The sequence below is a fragment of the Sesamum indicum genome, linkage group LG6 (genome assembly GCF_026168435.1).
Source record: "Sesamum indicum cultivar Baizhima isolate 11 linkage group LG6, ASM2616843v1, whole genome shotgun sequence".
Classification (NCBI taxonomy): Eukaryota; Viridiplantae; Streptophyta; class Magnoliopsida; order Lamiales; family Pedaliaceae; genus Sesamum; species Sesamum indicum.
The window spans coordinates 19,789,509-19,802,233 of NC_142662.1; the positions used below are offsets into that span (position 1 = coordinate 19,789,509).

A 12,725-nucleotide genomic window follows, 5' to 3' on the forward strand; every position below is an offset into this window, starting at 1 on the left:
GAAATTTGTGAAAAAAATAAATTATAATCATAATTACAATAAACTAGTAATTTTTGGCACACTCTATGTGTGTGCAATTAATTTAAAATTTAAATAATAAATTATTGCTTTCTTAAAATATATATATTAGTTAAATAAATAAAAAATAGTAAAATAATAAAGGTTGTGGGAAGTTATATTGAGAGAATAGTGAGGAAAGAGAGTTGGAGGTTGAGAAAAGAAAAAAAAATCTGCAAATAATTTAAACTAAAAAAAATGATAGACCAAAAAAAATTTAGCACCAAATAGGTGCTCTTCAATTATAATAAAGTATAAACATAGAAAAGTAAGATAAGAAAGAAATGTGGAGTAGTGGATAGTTAAACGGAAAAAAAATATAATTGTGATATTATTAAAAAATATTAAAATTACTAATTTGACAAAATTTTTTAAAGAGAAGAAATAAAATAAAGGGTAAATTTGGGTATTTAAAAATTGATACGACACAATATTTTTTTTTATAATAGTACTAGCCGTCATAGCACGTCGTCCTTACGTACATATAATAAATAATATTTTATATTTTAAAATTTATTATGAATAAAGAATATATATAAATTAATACATTATATTTTAAAAAAAAATCAACTTAAAAATATTTGATATAACAATAAAATTGCTATTGCCATTTTATAAGTATCAATATATGAGAAAAATAAGCATTTTTTTTATATAGTATAAATAAATACTGAGTCAAGTTGAAGGGAAAAAGCAAAGGTGTGGACGTAATTTTCAAACCAAATATGTAAGGACAAATATGAATTTTCGTAATATTGTCTGGTGGGCCATCAATTGCTGCTAAGTTATCAGACCTCCCCAGACGGGTTTTGTAATCGGAGTCCACGGTGACTGAGCTCCTTCCTCAATTTTACTATTTTAATTTAGTAAAATTTGTACTTTATCATATATGATATTTTTTTTATTAATTTTTTATAAAAAAAAAATCACATGCCCTGCATATGTGAGTGATTATATAACCCTTGAAGATTAGATATATTTTTTGAAAGAAAAAATTATTTGAAAAATAGTTATAAATGATAAAGTGTAAAATTTTATAAAATTAAAATATTAAATTAATAAAAAAAAAATTAAATGACAAAATTTTAAAACCGTGACAGTGGTAAGATGTAATTATCCCTTCTTTGAACATAGAAAATTAAGTTTGATTGAGTACATTGTTCTCCTGTCTTTTCTCTCCTCAGTTCTCACCAAGGCCATAAACCCCAAACCTCAATCCACCACTCACAACCCCGTTGTTGCCATCTGCAACCGCAGTCAACAACCTTCTCCAGGTATATTTCCCCTATCTTCCTCTATCAACGTCTACCTGCTCGATTTGAAGTAAGCCATAATTGCTTAGAGCAACAACTGCATCCGCAGTACTAAAAAAGGGAAGAAGATTCATATTAAGTGTCTGAAAAGTTTGTATATTCGATAAGATAATCGGCGTCTTCTAAAGGTTCATTTTCATTTGTACTCTGATTTGGGGACTATTGTTGTTTAGTTACGAATTGATTGATTGTTAAGGTGTTAAGATTAACTTTTTATATGGATTTATATGGACTCTGCTTTGTTGTTCAGCCTGGATTGTGCTTTTTTGGTCAATCTTTAAGCAGTACTTTTGAAGTTTTCATGAAACAATTTTTCCAATGTTTTTTTCGTTTCTTCTGAACTTCATCGTGATTGGAATTCCATCATGTTATGCAGTGAAACAGCCAGAGTTCTAAAAGTGAAAAAAAAAAGGGTATACAGCAAAAAGAGAAAGGGGACTGTTTGGAAATTTTAATGTCGTGACCATACTCAAGTACCATGTTGCAGCTGAAATCTGTAGTTCTCTATTTTCTATGAATAGCAGTGAATGCTGATATTTGCTATGCTGCCCAGAGAATTTGTGGGTTCAGTAGCTCCATAGAGCATAGATAAGATATAAGCAAAACACCCTTGGTGACTGGTGTTGTGACCAAATTACTCAACATAGTTAAAACCTTCAAAGAAATATTAGCAACAAGCAACCATTCAAATATTGGCTGCAATCTCACTGCATGATTAAAAAATATTTTTAGTATACTGATAGCCTTTTGAAAAGGCTCGTAGTTACTTAGTTTAACCTCTGCTTGCGGAACTAAACTAGAACATAAATACTGTATATTTTGAACAAGAGCCAAAAACTTATGCTCAGAAAATAAACTAATAAAATATTACTACTTTTCTAGACGACATTATCATTTTTATAGAAAATGTCCACAGAGAAAGGCATTCACTAGTTTCACACCATATTGTCATTCAGTACATTGCCTCTATTTTCTGTAAGTAGTGTAAGCAAACTGGGTCAATTTTATTTTGGAGAGGCAGCATATTTTAGAGCAACGTGTGTCCCTCTTTACAATCTCTCGTTTAATGTTTTATATTAAGTTATGTCCTGTGGATTATAACTTATTAATATATCTTTTGCACTTTTGAAGGTTATAACTTTGCAAAGTCGGTGCTAAAAATCTACTTCTAGAAAGGTACAATATGCTCTATAGAAGAACTTTCATCAATCTATTTTAGATGCCAACTTGGTCCTATGGTGAGAGCTTTTAAATGTTATCACTTGCTTGTATTTCTTATGATCACTTTATGTCACTTGATGAGACCTCTCCGGAAACTAGTTACTTTAGTTTGTCTCCTTGGAGCTCCTACACTTGAAAGTTTCATAAGATATCCTTTCGTAACAAGCGCGACAATATCTTAAAGTGGAATTATGTATTGACGTATAATTTAAATGGTTGACTTTGTTATGTGGTTATATGGGATTTCTTTATGTCGAGTTTACTTTCCTTTTGTTTATTATTGTATTTGAAGGTTTGCAGGATGGTGCCTCTATTGAATTTTTGAAAATAGGCTTGTAAGATTTTTCAACAAAAGAGAAATATAAATCACTAAAAATTTCTATTGGTGAGGATATTAAATTTGTCACAATAACTTTTTGTTACATATTTATAATATAAATAAATTAAAAATATTATTGATTTTCAGTTTTAGTGAGGAACTAAATTGTCATAATAAGTAAGCGTAATGGAAATACTATTGGCAAAATACCACTTCTTTTGTAATAATGGTCATAAGCTTTTGTGAGAACAAACTTACTAGAACTGATAGTACTATAAGAAATCATGTTTTGTTATGAATCTATTTGTAACAAGAAGTCAAGTTCGTTACAAGAAATTTTGGTGTCGGGCTTTAGAGTACAAAACTTGTAACGACACTTTTTCGGTACTGAAAGTACTTGGATGAAAATTTGATATCTAGTAACAAAATTTTTTCTTACTATAGTTGAAATTTCTTGTGATATGTCCTCTTATTTATATATAATTTAATATTATCTATTTGTGTAAATTATTAGAACTTATAAAACTCTTGAACCGGTGAAGCTAATTCCCCGTTTGCCAGAATCCCGAGACCCAAATCTGTTGTAGGGTCTAACACAATGACAAGTTTGCTATTTACAATTTTCAATTGTAGAGGAATTTCGGTCGTGTTTATGGTGCAATGGAGATTGATTTGGGAAAACTTCCATTTGACCTCGATTTTCATCCTTCTGATAACCTCGTTGCTGCCGGTCTCATCACCGGCCAACTCCTTTTGTAAGTTTACTTCAACTTCACCACTTCTTCCTAATACAAGATCAATGTCACTAAATGAAAAGATTATGTTGCTGATAAATCGCTTTTGTTTGTTTTGCATATCAGATATCGTTATGCCGCTGAATCTACGCCAAAAAGGTGCAAATGCGTGCAATGTGACACATTTTTATTCTTCAATGTTATTAATATTTTTGGTAATATTGGTTGTTAGGCTGCTGGAAGTGAATGCTCATACTGAGTCATGCAGAGCTCTCCGTTTCATCAATGAAGGGCATGGTAAGTTTCGTGTTTTATGTATTTCCGCATTTTTTGTAATTTTGTATCTGTTTCTTTATTTCTCCTTTCTGAATATATCTTATGTGGATTTGAATTTGTGTTCAGCTGTGGTTACGGGATCTCCAGATTGTTCCATTCTTGCCACAGACATTGAAACTGGTACAGCAGTTGTACGTCTGGAGAATTCTCATGGGTAAGTTGTGAAGCAGAATCTTTTATTTCTAGATCAATTATTGTTGGGATTCATTGTTAAGGTAATGGTAGCACACCATCCTTTTAGTTAAAGACTGACTCGTGGATTATGCAGAGCTGCTGTAAATAGAATTGTTAACTTGACAGAATCGACCATTGCTTCTGGAGATGATGAAGGTTGTATTAAGGTGAACTTCACATAACTGTTATAAAACTTATGAATTTGTGATAGGAAAGCAAAGTTGAAGGTTGTCTGCTATTTTGGATTGTGCTGTGTTGCTGAAGACATTTAGGATGATAGGTTGCTCTGTATTACAGGTGTGGGATACCCGACAAGGTTCGTGCTGTAACTCTTTCAATGTTCATGAAGAATACATATCAGATATGACGTTTGCCTCAGATTCCATGAAGTTGGTCGGAACAAGGTAGGCTTGCCTATGTGCCTCTCTGCGCAACGCATTTGTTTTCTGCTTATCTTGGATGTTATTGTTTGACCAAAAGTTTTGAATTTTAGAAATTAATCTTCAAATTCCTCCACTTGGCCTCATGATAACGAGGACTGGGTATGAACATGTTGACTGGGTTGCAGATGTTGTTTTGTCCTCTTTGAAATCTCTGTTTGCATGCTGAGGAAGCATGAAAATGTATGAGTATAAGCACTACCAGGATAATGTTGTTGTCAGCCCAGGTTTTCTTTGTTTTTCAATTTTCAGCTTTTTAGAACTTGTTTTTATTTGTCTCTGGACATATATATTTGTTCAAGGAACTCCAGTTTTTCGTTTTCATACAGATCATAGCTAGTGTGAGCTTTTCATGTTTAGCAGTGGCTGTTAATACTTCTTTAGAAAAAAAAAATCGAAATTTGTATTCTGTTGTTTATCTGTTAATTCATATATTTTGGTGATTGATAGAATTTGCACACTTAATGCTTAGTTTATTGCATGAATCATGATGTGATTAGAAAATATGGTGATATATTTTTCAGCAAATTCAATGCAAAGAATTTGTGATAGTTTTTCCATTTGTGAAAAGGAGAAAGCATTTGTTTCGGTCAACAATTATTTCCATTATCAGTTGCTAACCTCTCGATATGTGCTTGATTTGCCTTTACCTGCCCTTGGACTGGGACCATATTTAACTCTTATTTTCTATGTTTTCCATAGTGGGGATGGCACTCTATCTGTTTGCAATTTAAGAAGCAACAAGGTAGTCCTTTTGTTCTTTTAGAATTTGATAATTTAATTGAGTGCTGGGAACTTAGCGACTTAGTTTAGTTCATAAATGAGTTATTGTGCCTTACTCTACTGCAGGTGCAAACAAGATCAGAGTTTTCTGAGGATGAACTGCTCTCGGTTGTTATTATGAAGGTAGGATTTAGGTCATAAGAAAGTGTGAAATTATTTTTTCTACATTGCATTAATAAACCTATAGCTTAAGAGGCGCTTACTTCCAATGCATGTTTAATTATATTTCGAGACTTTTGTGGTTGTCATTAGTATCTGCATTTCTAGGTCCCTTTTTTTTTTGGACTCTACCTGTTTATGCTTATATTTCTGTATGTGGTCCTTATAGCACTGTTATCTACTCTGTTGTACATCAAAGAAACTCAAAATGCTTTGCGCATTTATCTTGTTCTGTCCTTTGTCTTTTTGGCTCAGAGTTTCTTTTTTGGTTTCCTCCACGCCCTGTAGGTCCAGAAGGAAAGCCACTTCCCTTGTAACAGATGTTTATGTGCCATATTTATTTTCTGTGAGATGAGAACCTTATAATATGTTGCCTACAATGAGATATACCTAATTGTTACTTTCTGTGACTAGAATGGTAGAAAGGTTATATGTGGAACGCAGACTGGAACTCTTTTGTTGTACTCGTGGGGATTTTTTAAAGATTGCAGGTATTTCTTCTCTCTTGGATTTCTGCCCAGAGGAATGTTTGGAAATTGTGAATTTTATTGGGATGTAACAGAACAATCCTGGAAGAATCTTTTTTTATGTTTTGCATCAAATCTTGAGGCTAACATCGGTATTGATGGGACGCTTTGCAAATTTTCAGTGATCGTTTTGTTGATCTCTCTCCTAATTCAGTTGATGCCTTGCTAAAGGTTAGTTCTTTTCCATCAGTGTTGTTTTTTATCAAATTTCTCTTGATGATTTTGAAGTGGTTTATCTAATAAGGTTTTATTAAATTAATGTACTTTTATGTTTCTCATATCTTCTTAAGCTGGATGAAGATAGAGTAATCACTGGTTCCGAGAATGGGATAATCAGGTGAGAGTTTTTATGCAGAACAGGTGTCATTGACCTGTTGCCCCTATTAACTCATGACTCTGACTTTAGCGTTAACTTATTTTCTCCATTCTTTCTATTTAAGCTTGGTAGGTATATTGCCCAACAGAATAGTTCAGCCAATTGCTGAGCATTCAGAATATCCAGTGGAACGTCTTGGTATGACTTCTATTCACTCTTTTCTGGAGATATTATTTGAGAAGTTTTTAGTTGACTCAAGTTTCCCTGCATATCTTTAGCATTTGTTTGATCTCTTTCTATTGGTTTATTTTGATATTGCAGCCTTTTCTCACGATAAGAAGTTCCTTGGCAGCATATCACATGATCAGACATTAAAGGTCCATAGTTTTCCATTAGGCACACATTTTTTTGTTTTATCTATTTCTCTCTCTCTGTCTGTATATGGCTAATTTATAAACCCATCTCAATATCATAACTTATGTTCTCAACCTATTCTCCGTGAATATTAGCTATGGGATCTGGAGGACTTGCTTCAAGGGTCTGGAAACACTATACCAGATCATTCTTCTGCATCAGACAGCGACAATGATGGGATGGACGTTGACGATAGTATTGCAAAACCTTCTAAAGGTATTTCTGGTGTTATTAGGTTTTAACTTTCTTAGTACAATAATTTCTTGGAGCTTATGTTTATTACTGGGAACTGTTGCATAAACTGTGTTGTAACTGAGAGTCCAAGGCAGACAAGTGTTCTCAGACAAAAAAATGGTTCCGTTTATTTTCCTACTTCTCTTAAGACACAATCTTTGATTTCCTGCGTCACATGTGGGCAGTAGCCATCTCGAATGTTCGGTCACTTGTTGATGTATCATGATGTCCCTTTATCATAGTTCATCATTGCAATCTTGTTTATAACTCTGCTATGAGCTTGTGTGAACCTTTTGCGCTTTGGCAATCGCTGCAGGGACTAAGAGGAAAAATGCGAGCAAGGGGCAAAACTTCAGCAGTTCGAGCAACTTCTTTGCTGATCTAGATTAATAAGCCGCCAGTGGATCATGAGATCATTGTTATTTGCCTAAATGCACTTGGATGGATACAGGCACGATTGCTGATTCCATGCTTGAACGCAGAAATGCTCCCAGCTAGAATTGTTGGATGTTTGAGGAAGCCAGTTTTAACACAATTCTGTACACTATTTATTCTCTTTATTGCTTTTAAAAGGATAGGTCGTGTTGCTCAACGGTATTTACCATGACTTTTAGTCCATCGTTGTTGTAGTTATTCAAAGTGTAAGCAATAGTAATTTTTTTTTCTGATAGATAATATTTAATTATTCATGAATTTTAATTAATCATGAAAGAATTATAACAATGGACATCTAACTCGCTAAGTCACATGAGTGTTCTTAAGAAATTAAATATTATATTTATAAACGCAAACCATGATAACATGTGTTTGCATCCATATAATAAATTATGGGATGTAAGATATTTTTTTTAGAGATATTTATATAGATGGTGTGTATATCTAAAATGAAATAAAAACATTTAATTATATTTAAACAAACATAACGAGGCCCATCAAGTGATGGGATAAAACTATTGCTAATTATATATATCAAAGTAATAAAAGAATCTACTTTGAAATAATGATTTTCACGAGTTTATAGTGAAAACAGTTGTAATTAAGTTAATCACTATTGAAAGTAATTGTCAGTTATTGTATATTACTTTGACAATTATTCATTATTATATTTTACTAGTATGTCATCTCTAATTATTCACTCTTGGCCATTAATGTCTACTAGTCATGATTTTGGTCCTTAATATACACAAATTTTTGTAAGTTTGGTCTCTAATTTGAATATATGATCAAATTTGTAACAAATTAGAGATCAAAATTGTGGCAAGGAACATTAGGGACCAAGAGTTAATAAGTGACTATATAAGGACCAAAATATAATTTACCCAAAGAAATATCGACTTTTGTCTTGATTAATTATCATGGTTAAATATAAAAAAATCTTTGCGACTTTTAATTTAACACAGTTGCACAACGACTGTAAGTGTTGTTTCTATAAGCAATGCCAAAGTATGATTCACAGCTGAAAAATCACAGCAAATATTTTAACAATGATTTGGTCAAAACTTAAATTTTCATATTAGTTTTATTTTTTACGGTAGATAATACATTGATTTATTATAATTTTTAATTATAATCACTTATTATATGGGAATAATTTATCATTTTTTTTAAAAAAAAAATTAGAAGAAACAAACAAGTAACTGCTAAACAAGTTCGTCAACTCGATTTTCCCCTATCCATGGATCAAAGCTTCTCTGTTCGTAATGCGGAAGTATTAAATTATAAAGAAAAACAAGTGCTTTCACAACAAAATAAAACTTAGTCGAAGATGATTTTTTTTTTTTTTTCTTTTGGTGATTTCAAATAAAGACTTCTACAAAAACTATTTACAATGAGAAATATCTTCACAGAAAAAATAAATGTATTTTCACAATTACAAATAATTTTTTGTTGATTGAAAAATTACGAATACCCTTATAAAATTTATAATCGTCTAATAAATACTTCACTATTATGGGCTGTCACGAGGGAGGATTTATTAGACGACTATTAATTTCAAAGTGTATTTGTAATTTTTTAAGAAATAAAAGAGTATTTATAATTATAATAAACTTATAACAACCGTTGTACATTGCTCTTCTTTTAATTCAATTCTTGAAAACATTCCTCCATAACACACTCAAAAAGAGACCGACACAACTCTAACATTTTCTTCACAAACATGACATTGTAATGTCTAATTCAAAAGATTCCTATCCAAATATCATGTCGTTGAATTGTACCTTGTCATATGATTGGTTATTCACTTTGAATTGTACATTAATAATAAAATAAGTATCCAAATTTAATTAGGGCTAAAATCAACAAAATTCTTCTTAAAATCAGATCTGTCTAAATTAAATTAAGAATCATATATTTATTATACCAATTATATAATAAATATATTACACTCATTATATAATTAATTTGAATTTAATCAAATCGTATCCCAACTAGAACTCCATTTCAAATCCAATGAGTTGGGACAGAAACGAAAAGAATTATAGCCCGGAAATTGAGGGATAGTAGAGATACATGTAATAGAAGCCGACAGATACGGTAGCCATAACATGAAGTGGAGAACCATGCATCACTATATTCAATGTCAAGGGCGGCCCCCAATCACTCAAAACTTTCGGTTCTTAAAGTTCGAAATTTTATTATATAAAATTATAAATGCCCTACTAATATTTAATAAAATTATATAATCTTTAGATAGAGGTTTGAATATATCAACTTTGCTCTTGTTGTAATATAAAAACAAAAAATTATAAAAGTTGGATGAGGTGGATGGGAAATTTAAAAAAGGGATAGTTCCACTTCTTTCTATGAGGTCTGGTGTAATTATATTTACACCACATGTGGTTTGACAGATTATACCTAGCACCCTTAAATTTTGCTCCTGTTTAATAAATAAGTTCCCCCGAAGTCAAACTTAATTGAATTTGCTGATACGAAAAAAAAACTGAATAAAAATTGATATTTATCCTCGATTGACTTAATATTGAGTTATTGCAAGTCAAACATTATTTTTCGACTAAACTATCCTTATAACGATGAAGATATACTTTCTTACATGCACTAACTCGTGAAAACGTATGAGGGTAATTTGATCATTAAAGATTTATCTGACCTGCAGTAAATAGTAATAAGTCAATCATGGATAAATATAGTTTTTTTTAATTTTTTTTTATTAATACCAATATGTACGGTGAATTTTGACTAACAGAAAAATTTATTTGTTAGACGGAAGCAAATCTCAGGATGCTAGATACAACTTTTCAAACTATAAGGGGTCTAAATTAAGCTAATTATTAGACGATTGTTAAAGTCAAGGGAGTAATTTTCAAACAACGAGAATTATTTATAATTATATCAAATTTTAAAAGAGTTTATTTTAATTTATTCTTTAATATATAATAAATCACTGAATTTTAACATGTCCCGATGCCCATGAACAAATATGCGTGTAATACAGTATTCACGGAGATATAAAAAGGCATTTATTGATTTTAAATTAAAGAAAATGCATTATAAGTCTATCTTTGCATTATCTGTATGAATTTGGGTTCCATCAGTATGTGGGTATTTGTACACTTTAATATTAATTGTTGATATACTGTAATAATAGCTCTTGGTTAATTATGCATATTCGATACTGGTAGTTGACGTATACTGAAGTCGAATACGAAGTTGGTTGATCCGAAGTCGTTCATTGAGCTATTCTAATTTCATATCATAAATCTAATCTTATTGTTAGTAAAAGGGGGCATTTCAACAACAATGTTGATGCTTGAACAAGTTGACTCGTTCAAATATATTAAAAAGTGAGCATAGTGAATCAAACAGTCTATATCCGATAAATGAAGAGCAGAACTGAGAATTTTTATAAAAGTAATCCATTTGGACCAATCGCATCAAATATCATGTAATTATTGAGTTCCGTCGATCTAAACATTAAATATATGTTATCATCTTAGATTCATTGAGTAAAAACATGTTAATATCTAGAGTTGTAATATATATATATATATATAATATTTGTCGATTTTTATTTATTTATTTTTATTAAAAAAATAGTGAACCTCGTATCAATATCCATTGATTTTGTAGGTCTGCACATTAAAACTAGAAGATCAATAAATGGACGAGTTTTTGGACCAAGGAATTCAAAATCTCCACAAATAATCTTAAGTTTGATGATGTAATGATGCTAAATGTCTCACTCAATAATCAATGGGTCTTCTTCGGCTTCAGTTGGTCTGTTCTTGTGACTTACATGTCATGTAGAATTTTGCAGAGGCCCCACCCCAAGTTGACCAATTCTTCTCTAACCAAATCATAATCCGAACAGTTATTTTATTCATATGGACCATACCTTTTTTTTTTTTTTATATATATATATATAATAATTTTATTTATTTGTTTGTTTGTTTTAAAATGCGTAGTTTAATCTAATGCTTTTTAAAAGATTAATTATATTTATAACCTCTCAGAAAATATGAAATTACATTTTAAAATTACACTTACGTCTCTTTAAAAAATTTATTGTTTACACTTGACCTTCTTTCGTTATAGTTTGAACGAAAAATACAACGTTAGCAAAAAAATTACATAGATTTTTAATTTTATCCCTCATTTAATATTCTCATGTACTAATTTTGTACTTATCACGAAAAAATTAGGACAATGTTAACCTCACTCCATATATATATTATTATATTTTATCCCTTTATAAGTATATAAATATACATAAAAATATTAAATAAGGGATAAATTAAAAATTTATGTATTTTTTTTATTAGAATTAACATTTTTCATCCAAATCCTACAAAAAGATGTCAGGTGTAAAGGAAGAATTTCGAAGGGAATATAAGTAAAATTTCAAAACTTTTTTAAGAAAAAACATAATTTCACATTTTTTATTGATATTGAGAGTTAAATATTCTGCAACACATTTGACAAGACAAATCGTTGATACCGTACAAATAGTCTCAAGTGAATTACTACTACAAATAGTTTCAGGAATGCAATGGGGCGAGTCTGAGGCGAATTTTCATGAAAATTTAAAAAATTTTCCTCTGAATTCTTACTTTTGATCTCGTAATTTTAAAAAAGCAATACTTTCAGTCTCATGAATTTAACAATTACGTGGCATTTTTTGTTAAATACCTAGCAAAAAGTTGCCATGAGAAAAAAAAATACTATTTTTTAAAATTACAAAACAAAAAATAAAAACTCCGTAATTAATGAGATTAAAGTGAAAAATCCCAAACTAGAGGACCAAAAAATACCATTTCATGACCTCAATTAATATAAGGGAAAATTATTATTTTAGTCCGCTAAGTATGCATAATTTTAATTTTAGTCCAATAATTATGCCAATTTTTGTTTAGATCCAGTAATTTATGAAATTGCTTACTTTTACTCATTTGATAGATTTTCGGACAATTTTACTCCTATACAACTTTTAAAAGACAGTTTTAATTCATATGCACTTATAGGGATATAATATATATATATATATATGTATATGCCTTAATCCAAAGTAACAATAATAATTGAGATAAGTGGGCGCGTAGAAGAGAAGGTGGAGGAGCACAAATGCAATTATGGATGATGGATCTGTTCTTGGTGGGTCAACAGACCTGTCAAATTCCCCCTTTGAATTTTTCTCTCACATCTTTACTATCTGCTAACCAACCTTTTGGCATTATCCCCC

The 12,725-nt window shown here is 30.6% G+C and overlaps 1 protein-coding gene across 7 annotated transcripts; it reads left to right on the forward strand.

The window, feature by feature from the left end:
• The first annotated feature begins 1,174 nt into the window (after positions 1 to 1,174).
• LOC105164059 (WD repeat-containing protein 55) lies at positions 1,175 to 7,714 on the forward strand. Of its 7 annotated transcripts, none has more exons than XM_020694207.2 (18): positions 1,177 to 1,331; positions 1,747 to 1,866; positions 2,502 to 2,546; positions 3,544 to 3,665; positions 3,771 to 3,803; positions 3,877 to 3,941; positions 4,047 to 4,134; positions 4,249 to 4,321; positions 4,452 to 4,558; positions 5,297 to 5,339; positions 5,444 to 5,500; positions 5,951 to 6,027; positions 6,186 to 6,234; positions 6,354 to 6,400; positions 6,504 to 6,577; positions 6,701 to 6,756; positions 6,889 to 7,009; positions 7,344 to 7,714. In XM_020694207.2, exons 4-18 carry the CDS (start codon positions 3,571 to 3,573, stop codon positions 7,415 to 7,417), a joined length of 1,059 nt encoding a protein of 352 aa, XP_020549866.1. In that variant the 5' UTR covers positions 1,177 to 1,331; positions 1,747 to 1,866; positions 2,502 to 2,546; positions 3,544 to 3,570; the 3' UTR covers positions 7,418 to 7,714. The 7 variants fall into 7 exon arrangements, with proteins under 7 accessions (XP_011080913.1, XP_020549866.1, XP_011080914.1 ...); XM_011082612.3 differs by having other exon boundaries at positions 1,747 to 1,843; XM_020694208.2 differs by having other exon boundaries at positions 1,747 to 1,783.
• Positions 7,715 to 12,725: the final 5,011 nt, after the last annotated feature.